This window comes from Microtus oregoni, unplaced genomic scaffold (assembly GCF_018167655.1).
Source record: "Microtus oregoni isolate MIOR12 unplaced genomic scaffold, Mior012 000047F_ref0000412, whole genome shotgun sequence".
Lineage (NCBI taxonomy): Eukaryota > Metazoa > Chordata > Mammalia > Rodentia > Cricetidae > Microtus > Microtus oregoni.
The window spans coordinates 20,164-39,253 of record NW_024543221.1 but is presented as its reverse complement, the minus strand read 5'-3'; the positions used below and the strand labels follow the sequence as shown (position 1 = coordinate 39,253).

General features: G+C 43.0%; 1 protein-coding gene across 2 annotated transcripts in view; it reads right to left on the bottom strand.

Moving 5' to 3' along the window:
* The window catches only part of Kmo (kynurenine 3-monooxygenase), a 34,425-nt gene extending 15,819 nt beyond the window's left edge, over nucleotides 1-18,606 (bottom strand). Inside the window, exons 1-6 of one of the 2 annotated variants that reach the window (XM_041635278.1) lie at nucleotides 18,493-18,606; nucleotides 13,972-14,041; nucleotides 13,576-13,673; nucleotides 12,377-12,466; nucleotides 7,697-7,745; nucleotides 1,601-1,688 (exon numbers count right to left, since the gene is read on the bottom strand). In XM_041635278.1, the coding sequence (XP_041491212.1) occupies nucleotides 1,601-1,688; nucleotides 7,697-7,745; nucleotides 12,377-12,466; nucleotides 13,576-13,673; nucleotides 13,972-14,041; nucleotides 18,493-18,546 (449 nt within the window). In that variant the 5' untranslated portion in view covers nucleotides 18,547-18,606. The remainder of the gene's footprint in view (nucleotides 1-1,600; nucleotides 1,689-7,696; nucleotides 7,746-12,376; nucleotides 12,467-13,575; nucleotides 13,674-13,971; nucleotides 14,042-18,492) is intronic. The other variant, XM_041635279.1, reaches the window with a different exon arrangement.
* Between the last annotated feature and the right edge of the window lie 484 nt (nucleotides 18,607-19,090).

The window sequence follows — 19,090 nt, the reverse complement described above, 5'->3', positions numbered from 1 at the left end:
GTATTTCGACTTGGGTGTTAAAAGCAAACCCTAGCAGTAACTCAAAACACCCACTTTTAAACATCTAACTTAGAGCCTGGTTTTATCTAGCTTGAATCAACAGATTCAAAATTAAGATGAAAATGCTTTTGAGAATGAGAATAATGTATCACTACTCTGATACTAAAAACAGATAGATGTGCTTGCTCCAGAAGTGTGACAGAGTCGAAGAAAACCGAGAAGACAGGAAAGCAGTTCCGAAGTGTAAGGGTAAACACATCTGTAGGTGTGAGCGGACTCAGGAGTATCTGCAGGCATGTGACCACGGTTTGTGGGAGAAAACACGCTCGGTCTGAGGAAAGGATACCAGATAACAAGCTTAAGAACAGAGCACCCTCGTCCCTTGTTGACCTCCAGGGTTGGATCCAGAATATCCAAACCTGCAAATGCTCAAGTTTCTTGTGTCTAACAGCACAGTATTTGCATATGTCCTGCACAAACCCTCCCAGATGCTTCAACTGCTCTCTAGAAATGCTGTGTGAGAGGTTGTATCACTGGGGAGCCCAGGCAAGAGTCAAAGTCTCGGCGTGGTCAGCACAGAGGACTTCTTTTATTTTTACATTTTCTTGGCAGTGCAATGTCTGTTTCGCACACTTTTGATCTGAGGTTGGTTGTACGCGTGGTTGGAACATCCTCAGATACGGAAGGTTAACTGTGCAATGCACAGAGGGCAAAGGGAGAGGGAAGAAGAATTTTGGATATAAAGATGGAAGTTTAAATTCCTGATTCTGGCAAAAGGCAGAAAAAGATTTCTTCCATTAGAAGGATGATGATTGCAGTGACAGCTTCAGGAAGCCGACTTTTCAATCTGGAGTGGAAGAGGGGACACACAGGAGGCAATGGCATGAGCCCACCTTGGCAGGGACAAGAGTTGGACACCATCGTATCACAGAAGAAGAAAGAGACCATAGGAAGACAGACATGGTGAATGAAAACGTACAGATTTAATGGGAGAAAATGGGAGAAGAACTCACCATAAGGGACTGATCGTGTCAAAACAGTCCCAGGGAAGATAGAAATATTGTGTGTGGGGGGCGACGATAGAGATGAGAAAGGCTTCTAGAATCTGAGCGAATGCAATTGTGCCTGGGTTGGTGCATCATTGATCAGGACCTCACTGAGAATGAGGACAGAGGCCTGGGCACACATGCTAATGCTAGAAACGTGAATTTGCAAATGATTGTGTAACCCGTGACTGAGTGTGGTATTCTGAGGGTAGGGACATAGAGCTGGCTAAGGACAGGCAGAGAAGTCACACCATGCAAGAGGACACGAGACACAAAGCAGGGGAGGGCCACCTATTTCCTAGGAAGAGAGAGTCTGAACCGAAAATGATCACCCGAATATGGTTAACTGATTATGGTCACCCAAGCATGGAACTTAAGAATTCGCACTTCTGGGTACTTAGAAAACATCGGGGAACTGTTCTCAAACCAAAGACCCTGGCTGCGAAGACTGTAATCATTTAACTCTTTCGAAAGAGCCAAAGAACAAAGTTTGCTGGTAGAGCTCACCACTCCCGCCCTTGCCCTCTGAAGTCAAAAGCCTGACCGGTGATTACCCAAGCACGGTGACCACCCCTTCCTCGGGATGGCATTTCGACAGCTTGTGGCCAAAGTGCACCTTCGCATTGGGGTATGATTCCACCGCTGAGGGAAGAAACAAGGGAAACAGAACTGAGTTTCAGCTGTGCTTTACCCGATCAAACCGAAAGGCTGATCATTTACTGCGAACAATAGAGAGAGATACTGCTTGGTTAATTAACTGTTCTGTTTATTTGTGACAAGGTCTTATTGTATAATACAATCTTGATCTCATGTGTATCCTAAGCTAGTCTCCTGTTTACAATCCCTCTGCTTCTTCTATTTGATTGCTGGGCTTCCATGTGCGTACCTATCATGCCAGAATATCTCTCTCTCTCTCTCTCTCTCTCTCTCTCTCTTTCTCTGTCTCTCGGTTTTTAGAGACAGGGTTTCTCTTTGTAGCCCTTGCTGTACTGGAGATTTGCAAACCAGGCTGTTCTCAAACCCAGAGATCCTCCTGCTTCTGCCTCCTAAGTGCTGGGATTACAGGCGTTCACCATGACACCTGGCTATTTTCTTTTTAAAGTCAAGCCAGACATAGTGTGTGGCTTTATTTTTTTTATTTAATAATAATAATAATAATAATAATAATAATAATAATAATTTTGTTTTGTTTGAGACAGGGTTTCTCTGGGTAGCTCTGGCTGTCCTGATACTCTGTAGACCAGGCTGACCTTGAACTCAGAGAACTGCCTGCCTCTGCCTCCCAAGTGCTAAAAAATTAGTGTGTGCCACCACCACCCAGAAAGATACTTATTCTTAATATGGTTTGTGGATAGTCTAGTGTAACTTTTAACAATAAAGACAAATGAGAAACAGCTGTTGTCACTTTAAGAGTTTTCTACTCATAACATTGCGCCAACTCCAGCATCCCTGAGACTGTTTGTGCCCTTGGAAAGAAACAATTGTCACAAACTTCAAAGCTGCCTTTAAAGCTCCATCTGTGACCGGAAATAGCCAGCCGTTAACAAAATGCTTCTCGTTATGCATGCCTGTCTCCTTCTCCTCTGGGCTTTTGATTCACGGGTACTTCCAGTGCTGGGACACTTGGATACCAAGCGATTGAAAAACCAGTTGAGCTTGGTGATGGTGGTCCAAACCTATAACCATGTTACAGCTGAGGTAGGAGGACTATGAGTTCAAGGCCAGCTTGAGTTATGTAGTAAGATTGTGTCTCAAGAAACAAAAAGGAATTAAAAAGAAATAAGAAACTGAACCATCTTCCTCTATCCACCATTGCCAAATAATCTAGTGAAAATGGTTGTAGTAATAAGAGCGGTGGGGCTGCATCCTCAGCACCCCGGCCGCCCGCACGGCTAGCTTTACCAGAAATAATTACACGGACACTGTATTCTTTTAAACACTGCTTGGCCCTTTAGCTCTAGCCCTTACTGGCTAATTCTGATATCCCGATCAACCCATCTCTAATAATCTGTGAGCACCGGTCTTACCGGGAAGATTCTAGCCTACGTCCATCCTGGGTCGGAGCTTCATCGCGTGTGTCTGCCCGGGAGCGGGGCATGGCGTCTCTCTTGAGGCGTCTACTCCCGAGAGGAGAGCTGTAGATTCTGAGCTCACTTCCTCTTCCTCCCAGCATTCTGTTCTGTTTACTCCACCCACCTATGTTCTAAGCTATGAGCCCAAGCAGTTTGTTTATTACTTAACCAATGAAATCAACAGATTGATATATGACACTCCCACATCAAATGGTAATATATTTCTACTAAGATTAATATTATATTTCTAAAAAGAGAAATAAGAAAAAGAGAAAAGATTGACTTCTTCCTTTCCTATTTGAATCTCCTTGATCTCCTTTTTTTGTCTTATTGCTGTTGCCAAAGCTTTCAAGAACTATGTTGAAGACATATGGAGAGAGTGGACAGCTTTGTCTTGTTCCTGATTTTAGTGGAATCATTTTGAGTTTCTCTCCATTGAATTTGACGTTGGCTGTTGGCTTGCTGTATATTGCTTTTATTATATTTAGGTAATTTCCTTCTATCCATGACCTCTCCAGGATCTTTATCTGGAGGGGTGTTAGATTTTGTCAAATGCTTTTTCAGCAACTAATTAAATGAACATGTTTTTTTTCTTTCAGTTTATTTATATGATGGATTACATTGATAAATTTTTGTATGTTGAACCAGACCTGCATCTCTAAGATGAAACCAATTTATCATGGTGGATGACAGCAACTGATGGAAACAGAGGCAGAGATCCACATTGGAGCACTGGATTGAGCTCCCAAAGTCCAGTTGAAGAGTGGGAGGAATGAAAATATGAGCAAAGAGGTCAAGACCATGATGGGTTCATCCACTGAAACAGTCTACCTGAGCTAATGGGAGCTCACCAAATCCGGCCGGACTGGGAAGGAACAAGCATAGGACCAAACTAGTCCCTCTGAATGTGGTTGACAGTTGCATGGCTGGGGCAGACTGCGGGGCCACTGGCAGTGGCACCAGGATTTATCCCTACTGCATGTACTGGCTTTTTGGGAACCTATTCTCTTAGGATGGATACCTTGCTCAGCCTAGATATAGTAGGAAGGACCTTGGACCTTCCACAAAGCAATGTGTCCTACCCTCTCTGAGGATTAGAGGGGTGGGGTGGGAGGGTGTGTTGAGGGAATGGAAGGAGGGGAAGAAGTGGGAACTTGGATTGATATTTTTTTAAAAATCTAATATTTTTTTTTAAAAAAAGAAAAATAGAAAGGATAATTTGTCACATAACTGCAGAAATCGGAGTTTATCTGATACAGTTAGGATATCTTTTTTTAAAAAAAGTAAATTTTGTTATACTGGGTTCCAATAAAGTCATGTTCATATGATTAAAATATTACATATGTGGCTTGGTATTTGTGTCCCCATACTAGACAGTGCCACCTTTGGAGGTTCACAGAGCAGAACAGTACATAAAGATCTTGAAGATTCTTTTTAGGAAAAGACTTTTAAAAGTGTCTTGATACAGAAATTACTGAATGTCCCAGCCACAGCTATTTTGTTTTCCTTACTGTTAACACAGAATGGATGAAAAAAACCATGAGTTCACCTGAGAACGGGGTTCACTTACAATGTTTTCAGAAGGGAGGTAATTAAATTAGAGAAAAATAAGTACTTATATTGCAAAGAAACAAACTTTATATGCCAAACAATGCTTGGGTCTCTCTCTATGGGAGGGGGTGAAGAGAGAGAGAAATGCATCCCTTTACTGATTTGGAGCCTGTGAAGCACATCCTCAAAGTAAAACAGTATGGAAATATCGTAACCAAGACTGTTATACAAATATATTACAAACATTAATTATTATTTATAATTATATTAATTGTATTAATATATTAATTATAATATATTATGTGTATATTACATATACTTACATATATCATGTATGTGGTATTTATGTATATATTTATATATTTATCAGCTCTTTAGTATTAGTTGATGTTTCATATATAATAAGGAGGAAATTAAGTCATTAAAAATCAGAGACTTTGGGATCAACAGACTCAAGCTCAAATCTAGATTCTACCACAGTGGGACCTAAGATCTCTCAGCTTTCATTTGGCCATTTGTGAAGCTGAGCTCAACTTAATTCCCGCCTCACATAGTTGTGGAAATCGGTGCGTGTGAAGCACTTGCTGTAGTGTCTGTTGCTTCAGTGACAACTCGATCTCATCTTTATCTTAGTAAATTCAGAGGATGTTAAACAGGTCTGTGACACTGCTATGCTAAAATCTGCTTGGTGTTTACCGTCTTCCTAAAGACAAACAGAGGAGGTGTGGTACCCTGGCCCCACTTCACCCGCCTTCCGGCTGAAAGACAGTTCCAAATATAACTGGAGATAAAACTGACTCTATGGAACATTTAACTTTCTAAAAAGTTGGGGACTTCTAGGCTATATCAAGAAGGGTTGGTTAAAGAGGCAACAGAACAAGAGGGAAACCACGCTTTGAGCTGAGAGCCGAGGCTAGTGACATCATGGGTCTTGGAGGAGAACCTACAGCCTCCACTTTGCTAACCCATCATAGGCCCTCTACTTTCTAAACACTTGTCCTTATACCCACAGATTAGGTGCAGCCCTCACCCCTCGGATAAAGAGCTTTACAGAAAACCACAACTACCGGGTGGTGGTGGCGCACGCCTTTAATCCCAGCACTTAGGAGGCAGAGGCAGGAGGATCTCTGTGAGTTCGAGGCCAGCCTGGGCTACAAGAGCTAGTTCCAGGACAGTCTCCAAAGCTTCAGAGAAACCCTGACTCAAAAAAAAAAAAAAAAAAAACAACAACAACAAAAAAAAAAGGAAACCACAACCAATGGAAATGCAGCATTGTGGAGTCATTCCTAAGAATACATCTACAAAACACGCTTGCACCTAATGTTCAGGGGTCACGGTGGAAGGGGCAGGGAGACTGTAAGAGCCAGAGGAGCAGAGAGTTTGCTGTGAGATTGTGTCTTCTAGGAATGCCAGAACTTTCACCCATAAAGTCTCACCAACACGGCTGCCTAAATAGGAGCTGAGCAAGGACAACAAACCGGATGGGGGAAAGTCCACAGGGCCCAACCCTATACCTAGAGCTATAGGCACGGAATGCTGAGAGCGGGAGAAATCAATCCTTTCCCAGGCTTGTTGGTTTGAATAGGACTGGTCTCCACAGACTCGTGTGTTTGAATGCTTGACCCATAGGGAGTGGCATTTTTAGGAGGAGTGGCCTTTTGGAGGAAGTGTGCCACTGTGGAGAGGGGCTTTGAGGTCCATGCCCACGCTACACCCAGTGTGGGATACACAGTTGTTTCTGTTGCCTGTGGATCAAGATGTAGACCTCTTGAGCTACTTCTCCAGCACCGTGTCTGCCTGTGTGCTACCCACCATGGTGATTACGGACTAAGCATTTGAACTGTAAGCCCCAATGAAATGTTTTCCTTTATAAAAACTGCCACGGTCATGGTGTCTCTTCACAGCGATATAAATCCTAAGACACCAGGGAGGAACATGCCAATTGATTATCCAACACCAAATGGTCAGCCCTAAAATATACATACAAATAACAATATACAGACTGAAAAGGTTATATTGAGGAATGAAAAAAAGGTCACGTATTTGAAAGAGAGGAAGGAGGGGTATATGGAAGGTTTTGAAGTGAGGAAAGGGAGGGGGAAATGATGTAATTATATGATCTCAAAAGTAAAAGAAGTTCTTAAAATAAAAAAAAGGAGAGAGAGTAGGAATGTTTGTGGGGTATGCTCTGTGGTAGCGAATCTGTTCATATAATCACTGAACTGGCATAATCTATTGTTAAATTTAATGAGGTCTGAAAGGAGACCAGAGAACAGTTATCAGAGGTGTGAACGGTTATCAGAGGTGTGAACGATTACCAGAGGTGTGAACGATTATCAGAGGTGTGAAAGATTACCAGAGGTGTGAAAGATTACCAGAGGTGTGAAAGATTACCAGAGGTGTGAATGGTTATCAGAGGTGTGAACGGTTACCAGAGGTGTGAAAGATTACCAGAGGTGTGAAAGATTACCAGGGGGGTTAAAAATTACCAGGGGTGTGGAAGGTTACCAGGTATGTTGTGCAATGGTTAACTAAATTTGCAGATTTACTTGAAAGCCCAGCAGTTTATGGGTAGTTCTGTCTAGGTACTCAGAGTACAAACTTGAGAGCTAGATTTTGCATTTTCCTCCTTTCCAGTCCCTTCTATACATCTGATTTCCTACAACATAAATCTGACCCTCGCCCCTCTCCCGCCTCTTCACCACACTGTTGTTACCCAGCCTTGCCTGGTGCCTTCCTTAGGCACACCTGGACCGAGGCTGCAGCTTCCTTTCAGCCTTCACAGATATGCACATCTAACAGGGCACTTGGCAAGCTGTCTGCTTATGTCTGTTGACCCACTGGAAGGTGAGTTCTTGACCAGACAGTGTGTGGTAGAATTCCAAGGTCTAAGGAGTGAATTATTTTCACTTGGATACTTGATGAGATGAAAAGAGACACTGTGGCAGTTTTACTATTACACAATCTTATTCTTTAGAGCAGCAACCAAACCCTAGTAAGCTGAGTGAACAAAAGCATTAGGCTTACCAGTCAGTAGATCCTTGTTTAACTTCTCTCTGCTTATGGAAAGGATATACTGTAAAAAAAACAAAGTAGACATTGTTTCTGGAGAATGGGAAAATGTAACTCTAAGTTATTCAGAAAAAAGAAATAGTCACTATTTAGCAGGAGGTTGCAAACTGTTTTAGAACCATTTAGCTAAATGGTATGATAATAATAATAATTGTTAGACAATGATAATAATGTTAACCAAATATGCTAAATATAATATCCAAATTTTTAGCTTAGGCTTTCTGAAAATTTGATACTATAAAAATCAAAACCTTCTCACAGAGAAAATATTAGTTCCATTAATTTAATTTTAACTTTGTGAATTTCTTATTTCCATCAGAGCTCTCTAAATATGGCTGTTACATTGCTTCTCTACTGATAACATCAGAGCAAATGCACTGCCACCCCCCACAAAAAATAAAAACCTACCTCCAAGGCCTTAATTTTAGAAAAAGCTGTGTGCGAAGGTAACAAGGGGTGACCGTTGTCAGAGGACAGCCTTTCACTATGACGCATGTTGTTTATTTCAGACCGTGTGTTAAAATGTAGCAGCTTATATAATGCAATGCACACATGGTGTCCAGGGACCATAATACTTTAAGCATCAATTCAAATGTTTTATTTTAGTTTAGTTTAAAAACAGAAAGAAAAAAGTACAAGTAAAATAAAAACTGATCCAGAATTATAAATCTTAGGTTGCTTGGACTCATTGTCACACGAGTAAAGTCACAAAAAGTTAATTTTAAGTATTAGTTACTTTATAGCAAACATGCCTACCAGGGAGCATGAAAGTCACAACACCGTCTTATGATTTAGAGTGACTTCATTAAGTATTTAAAGTATAACGTTTTTCCAAATCATGGGAGACCACACAGTTTTTAGCATGGAAATTCTTACAGCTCTTCTCGTTCTGCAGTAGAAATTTCACCTTAGCAGTCAAATCTAAATTTGGTATAAAAACAACTCCGCCGTATTACAGTGACGGTGGCTGAAGAGGTGCTTGTTTCATGTCATGGCAGGGCAAGACAAAGCAGTGGTTCCTCCATCTTGTATTAGTGCTGAGGCCCGTTTCTACAGTTAACTAGAATCTGATCTCTTTGTTGGAGAATCCCTTGGAAAATTGGCCAACTCTATTTAGGAAGCAAAGGTCAGGATGTCCTAACTAATTTACCTTACCCTTTGCTTACACGGCTTGTTTGTGTGGAACCTCCCTCCAGCTAACCACTTAGTGGCTGTAAAAAGTGCTTGCTTCGGACTGTTAACTCTGTGAAGCCCCCACCCCCACTCCCACAGATGCTGAGCAAGATTCCTGGACAAGGCCTCTGCCCTTAAACAAAACAAAACAAAAAACAAGTTCTGGTCGAACGGCCAGGGGCTGTGGTTCAAGGGTACAGTACTTGCTCAACTTGCCCAAAGTCCTGGCCTCCACACCCAGCACAGCAAGGGTGCTAGGGAATGCTCCAATTACAAATATTCCTTTAAATTAATGTGGTGAAAATGGTCTTTGCATGTTGGTTACAGGGCTTGTGTGCTGTTGGAACCAGCAGACTTAATAGTCCACTGGGGCCCCCTGGACTTCTCTATGGTTTACTTCCGCTGGATAGCATTTCCTCATAAGCAAGAGTCAGTGCCGTTCCTGCTGCAGGGCCTGCCCCCTACACCTGTTCTAAAAGGCTGATCCCTCCAGGAACTAATAAGACTAAAGGAGTCTAAAGATAGAAAGCACAAGGATAAAGGCCACGTTAGACAATTTATTTGGAGATAGGCAACACAATAATTTAATGCAGACCATTCCAGATACAACGAGGGAAAGCAGTCACTTTCTCTGTCCTCCACGCCTTCAAAGGAAAACACTTCCCACTAAGAGAGCAAAGTATCTGAACTTTGAATATAGACACTTAGGAGTTTGCTGGAAACTTTGACCACCTCTGTATAATTGCACAGTATCCTGACAGTTCCCAGGGCAGTCTTGGAGGGAGAGCGGACTGTCTGAACAGCCAGGAGGTATCTATACATAGTGGGGGGAAAGGGCCAAGAGACACACAACTCGAGGAGGAAGGGCTATGGAGGATTTGGGAAAGCGGTTTTGCACATCTGGATATCTAAACTGTGTTTCTTATGCTTCGTCCATGGCCCAGAGCTCTTCAGTGGATCCATTCTCTCTCCCTCTCTCCTTTTCCCTCCCCTACTCTCCCTTCTCTCCTTGTCTTCTCCCCCCCCCCGTGTGGTGTGTGTGTGTGTGTGTGTGTGTGTGTGTGTGTAATATACACGTGTGATGGTATGGTATGGAGGCCAGGGGAGGGCGTCAGCTGTCCTGTTCTCTCTCTCTCTCTCTCTCTCTCTCTCTCTCTCTCTTTCTCTCTCTGTGTGTGGGGTGTGTGTGTGTGTGTGTGTGTGTGTGTGTGTGTGTGCTTTCTCTCTGCCTTCTTCCTCTGGGACAGGGTCTCTCACTGAACCCAGAGCTATGCTGGCAGCCAGCAAGACCTGGCGATCCTCCTGTCTCTGCATCCCACAGCACTGCTAATAGAGAGATTCCAGGTGTGCCTATGCCTGGCTTGTTATGTGGGTGCCGGGTCATTGATTGAATTGTATTTATGTGCATGTATGTGTTCATATGAGTAAATATAGGCACCATGGAGTTCAGAAGAGGCTGCCGGATTCCCTGAAGCTGGAGTTACAAGCGGGTGTGAGCTCCCCAGTGTGGGTGCTGGGAACTGAACTCAGGTCCTCTAGAACAGTAACAAGTGCTCATAACTGCTGAGCCATTCTCCAGATTGAATGCTGGGGATCTGAACACAGGGCCTCGTGGCTACACAACAAGTACTGAGTCCTCTTCCCAGCTCCAATACAAGCTGATTTTAGAAGTTTTATGAGTGGAGACTGGGTGTGGATCTTGGTGGTAGCCAGCTAATGCTGCGTGAGAGGGATCCGGGCACCAAGAGGCTGCGGAGGTCAAAAGAAGGTGGACTCCCTGAAGATGTGAAGAAATCTTGGGGTCACAAGGATGCCTGCCCTTCCTCGGGCAGAGCAGCTGTATGGTTCAAAGCAACTCAATATAGCTCTTAAAGGGCAAAGTAGACTTTGTGTTGGACTAAAACACAAAGATGTCAGTGCACTCATGCAGAAACTGAAGAAGAGGGTGGCTGTAAACTTAGCATCCACCCAGTTCATAAGAATTGAAAAATAGCAGTGGTGGTGGGAGAGGGACCACTTCCTTCCTATTGTAGCGAAGGCTCCAAAATTGGAACTCCCCCACACACCTGCTCCCTCTTGGGGGGTCAGTCCCCACCATAACAGCTGAAGAAAGCATCATGGCCGCTAGTTCAGTCACTGTCTCCACCTAGTTTCTCTGGTATTTCAGCTCTACCTTCTTCTGTCCATGGATATGTGATTGGCCAAAGGCTCTGGAGTGAACTTGGTTGGACAGCTCAGCCTCCTTAGGATGTTCCATGGTAATCCAAAAGAACACGTACCACGGAGACAGAGAGCAATGGGGTGGCAGGCAGTGCTGCCCAGGCTTCCCCGTCACAGCCCTGAGAAGAAAAATGGTACACCTTCTTGGTGCATCTCATGTAAGTCTGCAGGCTGTTCCTCTTCTACAGAGCGTGGTAGCTGGGTTCAAGTTCAATAGCTCTCAAGATGACGCTATGCAAGAGTGAACTAATAGGCCCTCTCCATCAAACTTCTGAATTACACTTTGCATTTCAGATCGAAGTCTTCAAAATGATGTCTTGTCCAGCTTTCCTCCATTCTATTAGATTGTTTTCCAATTGATTTAAAATTTCTACCAAGTTTTTCAAATTCTACTTGCTCTGTAGCCTGTTTGTAAGCTACAGCTTCCCCCTTTCTCCAAGCCGCTCTTCTGTTTCCGGTCCATACCACACAGTGACGCTTCTGTCATTCTGGTCTACCGATGTCTCTTCCCCGTGAACCAGATGACTGCCCTGGTCCTTCAGAAGAATGTGAACCTTACTTGGACTCTGCGCTTTATAAGGCATGACTCCATAAAAATAAAGCAGTCTGGGAATTACCCTCGTGTTGATGGATATTTGGGACCTTTAGTCACTCTCCAAGAAATAAACTCAAAGGGTATAATTAGATGTAAATACATTTTTTCTCCCAGCTATTGAATGTTGGTATGTAAAAGACAAGAAAAACACAGGGTCAGGATAATGGATTTGCTTTCAAATACAACATCTGGCCTCTGTTGTTTGAGGAATTATGAAATACCGAAAGCGCTTCTGGCTCATTCTGTACATTCTATTATAAGCAAATCCAGGGCAAGAGGGTCATTTGGGGGAAGGCAACTGGAGCGCAGTACTGTCCTTGTACATGATACAACAACAAATAACATGGTAATTTTCTCTAATTGAAAAGGAGGCAGAGGGCACCCCACACAGCTGGGCAGCAGGAGCCACATGCAGAACAAGAAGTGGCCTCATTATGAGATCAATAGGAGGTCAATGGGCATTATTGAGAGAACCCTGGTTAGGGCATCTATGAACTAGCTATCTAACTAGTACATGTGTTCCTGGCATCTAGACTGAGGCTGGAGATATCTGAGTTAAAGGAGGGGCTAACGAGCAAGGGGCACGCTGCAGGCACTGGACTCGGTTAGAACTGATAAGTAGTCCACTGCCTCCAGTGGAAACCTACCTGAGAACTGTTCCCATAGGGAATTGCAGACTTCTTTCCTGAGAGAGAGTGAATCATTCTCGCTCTCATGGGCACTCCTTTGGAAACGACCTGAGAAGAGCCAGAAATAACCATTTCCATGGCTGTGACAGACCACCACGAGAATTAAACAGATGTGATTTTTAAGGTTAAATCTTTAAAGGGACCCAGGAAGCCTGATGTGGTTGAGCAGTCACTCAGTGAATACTTTGCTCCTGAGTATGTTAGTGTTTTTTTTTTTAATTTGGAAAAATAACGAATGTTTATCTGGTTTAAATCAGATATCACAGACTGGGGAGTGGTTAGGAGTTAGAGGTACTGAGGTGGGGGCTAAGTGCTTTTCTTCTGACCATGGGAAGGGTCATCGTGAGGAGAAAATGCAATCCTCCGTGGTTTCTGTTGTATTTCCTTGGCCGTGACTCCGTGGTGGAGGCAAAGTCACATATGGTACCAAGCAGGCCTACCCCCCGTTCCTTCTGTCTTTTCTCAAGGATGGACTCTAACCTCTAAGATGAAGCGAACCTTTCCCTCTCCTAATTTTCTTTGATCAGTGTTTCATCATAGCACCTGAAAGGAACCTAGAGCATCTCTACCCATCCAACCAGAGCTCCACCTTTCCTGTAAGATCCCGGTGTGAGACACGATACCAGATGGGATCGAGCTGTCACGTCTGTGACTTTGCACCCCCAGTCCTCAAGTCTACAGACCCATCCTGTGTTAAGGGTCCACTGGCCTGTCAAATCTGGAATTTCCCAAGCCTTTGCTGAATGAATTTTCATATGCAGGTCATTGGTATCAAGTGACATTTCATATCAGGATAAAAATCAATGCCAAGGGATTGTTGAAAACCATTGCTATAGCAATGACTTAGTGAGCAAAAGAACTTGCTATGCAGGCATGAGGACCTGCGTGTGGATCCCAGTGACAAAACTCAATGGTCAGTGAAAAACCATGTTTTCCAAGAGCCCAAGAGGGTAAGGTAGAGAATGGCAGAGAGGGCAGAGGGCACTTAATACGTTCCTTTGGCATTTGTGGGCCCTAGTGTGGGCATGTTCACCCAACACATATGTGAATACATAGGTCTATGGCACACACACTCACACATACACACACAGGATACATAAGTGCACACACACACACACACTTTTTTTTAAAGGACAAGAACTGCATCAACAATGTACCTGGTCTTCCAGACCTATGGCCTTCAAGGCCTGCCGTCCTCTATAAGAAAGGGCCAAGTTAATGCTTCTTCCACGTGTTGACTTAGCCACTCGAATATCTAAAAACAGGAAACAGACTCTGTGTTGCACACTTCCTCAAATGTGGGGAAGGATCGAGAAATCCCGGCATTTGAGCAATTGTTCAGTTCAGAGTCATATTTAAATAAGACTCGTTGACTCATCTAAAGAAAATACCAGGTGTAAATTAGTAGTCAATTAAATTTAGATCACCGATGTTTTAAAAGTGTTCTAATAATTTTTATATCTTAAATTTCTTTTATTACAACTTCTTTCAGAAAACACAAAGACATAGATCAAACAGTGGGAAACTTCCCCCATTTTCCATTGCCCACTTACCTTCCCTAGCTTCATACACATCAACTTGAAAATTCCTCTTTGCAAGAAAGCACGCGTTCAGCGCTCCAACCTAGAAATCAAAGCCATCCTTTTCATGTCTTCATCTGGTGCTGTACATACATGGACATTTTGTTGGAAAACGCACTATTGTGTATGGATGGATATATGAGATCATTCATTATATTGACTTAGTTGTAAAAGGACCAGAGGTAAAATCTGTGAAATAATCTAGGCTGATCATGCATTTCTATAATCCAGCCGAGGCTGGAGGTTCTTGAGTTCGAGACCTGCATGCCCAACTTAGGACCAGTCTGCCTCAGTGTCAACGGGTGACTGGGAATACTACCTTGGCCTAGCATGTGCAGAGTTCTAAATTCATTCCCCAATGATGTAAAAGAAAAGAACAAAATAATCACATTAGTTCAAGATTAAGTGGTATAGTTGAAGACGTAGGTTTGGCTTTTTTTTTTTTCTGCAAATGAGTGGACACATGTTAGAATACTTGATCACAGAAAGGAAGGTGGAGGAAGGAAGAAACTGGGCACAGTGAGCCAGACCCTGAAAGGGCAGGCCTCCCATAGGGGCATGGACATTGGCGAACTGATTCTGCCTCTGTTTTAAAGCTCAGCACCAAGAGCCTACAGCAGTAAGTGGGGGTGGAAGTGGGGATGAAGTGTGAGGAGTAAATTCTGGCACGGAAGCAAGGCTGGGTTCTGTGAAGTACTTCAGAAACCCACCAAAGACTATTAGAGAGATACAGACAGCGGCCGCGCGAGGTAAAACTTCTTTGATGAAACCAGAGCCTCAAAAAAAAGGAGGAAGATTCACAGAAATATCAAAAGTGTCCCCTGGTCCCTGAACAAAGGAAGATATACTCCCACAGCCTATCAAAGTCTATCCCACCTGTGGTAAGATAGCTCAGGGATGGAAAGATAGAGAGAAATCTCAGCGCCTAAAGATGGGCAGGGACCTGCATGGTGACACAGAGGAGCCTGGTTAAACTAACTGGGTCACAAAGCCAAAGTCAAGAATCTGGGAGACAGGTCTGGGGGAGGGAGTTGGGTGCGAGAGTAGCAAGGGTGGGAAGGAGCGAGAAAGTGGTAAGCATTTTATGCCATGAAACTGTCAAAGAACTAAATAAAAGAAAAACTACAAAAGAAAGTACAATGTGGTATATGTACACAATGAAAGTTTATTTAGTTGTAAAGAAAAATGAAATTATAACATTACAGGAGAACAGATAGAGCTGGGGATCATTTTGTGATTTTGTTGCGTGGAGTACACCAGATTGTAAAGACAGACAGCTTGTTTCCGCTCAGACATAAAAGACAGATTTAAATATGTGTGGAGGGGGCATGAAGGTAAAACAGGAACTGCGATGGGAGGAAGAGGTCAAAAGGAGGGAGGAGCCAGCAGAATTAGTGGGATGCATATGTATGCCATAAAAACAGAAGGGGAGCTCTCTGTGGGGAAAAGGGGGACCAGCAAGAGGCAAGGAGGAAGGTCAGGGAGGGAACCCTGTAAAGGATGAGCAGAAACAAAGTATAAAGAAATAGAGATCATGAAAATGTAACCAAAGAAATTCATTTCTTCGCAAAAAATATTTTAAACTATCAGTAAAAAAAAAAAAAAACAAATGGAGACTTGTTTTAGTCTTATTAAAATAGAAGCACCAAGGAGGGCTAACAACAAGTTCTCTACATATACATATCAGTAGCATCTGCAGAAAGGATAGACTTGACCCAAACAACACACTATAAAGACCTTGACCCAAGATTGCACGAGTTTTGCTGAGTTCTGTGCACCAGGGATGTTTCTTTCAGAAGTGAAAGTTCCAAGTGCCCTGATTTTGGCAGTAGAAAGGACCAGGTGGAGAATAATGTAGAGATGTCTGTATGAGGAGTGAAAAAAAAAAAAAGGCAGAAGAGTTGAGTTCAACACTGAGGATTTGGTTTTAACCCAAGAGGAAGAAACTGAGGGAAGTAGAAACAGAAGAAACCGAAGAGAGTAGGGTTGCCTGAGCTGCTGGCTGGCGGCAGACACTCCTGTGCCTCTGGGCTGTGCACACTCACTAGGCTTACTCCACATTGGCTGTGGTGTAGAAAGATCTCCGGGTCACTGAGTAACTCCTAACCCTTGAAACCAATTTAGTTAGCATCAATAACATTCTGAGTTTGGAAAGAGACAAAGTCAGCCATGACAGCGGAGTAGCTCGAGGGCATGTGCAGGAAGCGATTTCACGGTGGAAGAAGAGCTCTAGTGTTATTTGGGGAGAAATCCACAGAAAACGGGCACACTTTAACGTCTTCTACAATCATATGTGTGTTTGTTCCCTCCCCACTTGGATTTCTGAGGTGCTTAAAGAGCCATCCTTGCTGCTACCCTTGGGTAATTCACGAATATAGCAGTTTTCTAACTGGTCTTGCTCCTCCTAATTTCCCTAAATGTTCTGCATAAAAAGTCCAGGGATGTCTGTTTACTTGTGATAAAGCTCAGACTTGCCTGGAACTTTGCATCCTTCCTCAGCCTCCCAGTGCTGAGTACCAACATGCATTACCATGCCCAGCATGAAAGATCTTCCAAATCATAGTTTATCTTCTTCCTAAAATCTCCCCAAGGCTTTCAAGCGCTATGCAACTTTGAGTTAAACACAGCCTTCTTCCCTGATCCTCTAAGATGCTGCAGGTGCTGTCCATGTCAGTTTTGCATCTCATGGAGGTGTCTGGTCCTATCTTGTCTGAGGGCTGTTCTTGACCTTACTACAAGACCCTCTGCAAGCATTGCCCTGCTTGCACAATTCTTGAAGCTCCTGGCTGTCTTGTGTACTTTTTTATTGCCTTTCTCCTCCCTAGCATGCTGACTCCCTAATCCATATCTTAATATCTTAAGACCATGGGCAGGGATACAAACGTTCTCATTTTGTTCAACAATTTGACCGGAAAGAGTTAGAGCGAGGCCTGGCCCAAAGCCTGGCTGACAATCACAGAATGTGGTGATCTTCCTTAATGTTTGGTTTACTTGCCTTTGTTGAGACACAGGATCTTACTGTGTGTCCCACATAGGCTTCCGTCTCTACTCCCCTGCCTCAGTCCATCAACGCCTAGGATGTGGGCAACCCAACCTGCTCATTTCTAGGCATTTAAAAATGTAGAATCAGATATATTAAAGGACTTGTCATAGCTGTTTTTTGCAGAAGAATAATGTGTGTGTGTGTGTGTGTGTGTGTGTGTGTGTGTGTGTGTGTGTGACATTTTCCTTAGCCACTCATTTTCTGGTGGGTAGCTAGGCTGACTCTGTAGCCTAGCTGCTGGGAGTATTGTAGCAGTACACAGAGGCATGCTGGCTTCTCTACAGAGAGATGACTTGATTATTTTAGGTATAAGCTGGGAAGTAGTGTAGCTGGATTGTAGAGAGGTTCTATTTTTAAGGAGCCGCTGTGTGATAGCTTCATTAATTGGAATATTTTTATTCTATCAGAGTTCTACTGAGAGGAAAAATAAATAGCTTTCTTTTCTTTTTTGAGAATGAGCTAACTTTGATTGTACAAGTACGGCACACATTCACACTCCTTCCTCCCCTTGAGGGCAAAATATCAACATCTCACATCTTGCTAGGTCTGAGTGACAGCCCTGTGGCCTCACCTGCTGGGCTAAGAAGTAAGGGGTTTACTCGCTGTCCTTTCACATTGGAACTGCCAAGTAATATGGGTGAGCAAATGTGTTATTTCTCATTTATCTGGATAGCTAGTGAGTATCTGAAAGGTTTTAAAAACTAGTCATTTCCTATGCCTTGACCCTTTCCTTCTCATCGGAGAGTACTTAGTTATTTTATTAACCTGAGTGGGCCAAAATGTTTTTATTAAATGGCCTCAGACACATAGCCATGCCTGGGAGCAAAATCAAGTTCATTTTTTTTTTTAAGGAACTACTAAACCAAAATAACAAAAGAAAACAGACACCCTCATACTTAGTGGATATAAAATATCTTTCCCAGAAAGAACAATTGAAAACAAATGCTGTTATCAGATTAATTGCCGAGAGGGCTCTCAGCTGATGAAGAGACTATGGTACTCATATACAATGGAGTAGAATTTAGCCATAGAGAAGAAAGAAAATCCTGTTGTTTTAAAACAAGAATATATATTAGGCCATTTTGATAAAAAAGGGTGGATTTGGAGGACATCAGGATAAAATGAAATAATATAAATATATAAAGACAAGTACTGAATATTCTCTATCACTTATGGAGTCACACACAAACAGAGGAGGGGGGAAGAAAGCCTAAAAATGTAAGAGACTAGGAAGGAGATCTGAGGGAAGTTAGAGGGTAGAAGGGCAGATAGACATAGTGTGCATACATGGCAATATCAGCAATTATCATGTTAATAATTGTAATAAAAAGCAATGTCATAATCAGAATAGGTTAGAATCAATAACCTATACATGGTAAACAGTCATTAGTGGGATAATAATATTAATAAAAAAAACATCCAAAGAGCAATACACGCCTGGACGGTCTTACCAAACCACCGCCGATAACAGCCACTCTTGGTCCTCCAGCATCAGATGAGGCCATAGTTACCTGAACACCTCTGTCCAGGTTGGAACTCTCTGTCCTACATGCTGCTGTTCTGTGATCTTTTTATTGCCAGAGGTCCAGAGCCTTTGCGAGCCAGCCAGCAGCAGGGTTAGGACAAAGCTCACTTCCTTCAATAGTGTTTAACTCGCTAGAAGCCCAAAGTCCAATCAGCTCTGCCCTCAGAGACAAGCCATTGCGACAACCAAAATTTGAAAAACCTCAGTCATGTACAAGACTCTCTCTCTCTCTCTTTTTTTTTAAATAGCAGTCTTGGAGTTTTTCTTCTTCTTTTTCTACTGCATGTGTTAGTTTCGTTTTCATTCGAAATATGGTTATGAATGAAACCTGTCTGAGGTTTCCAAGCATCTTCCACTTCTCAGAGAGCGTGAGATGACCGGGATTCATACTTATTATCCTCGATGCTGGGACAAACCAAGCAACTGGCCTGAAAGGTCCTTGTGGGCTGGTGGTCGTAAGCCATCTCTGCTGGCAAGCACGTTCGACCGTCTTCGTTTCCTGAGCAGGAACTGTGGATGTGGAC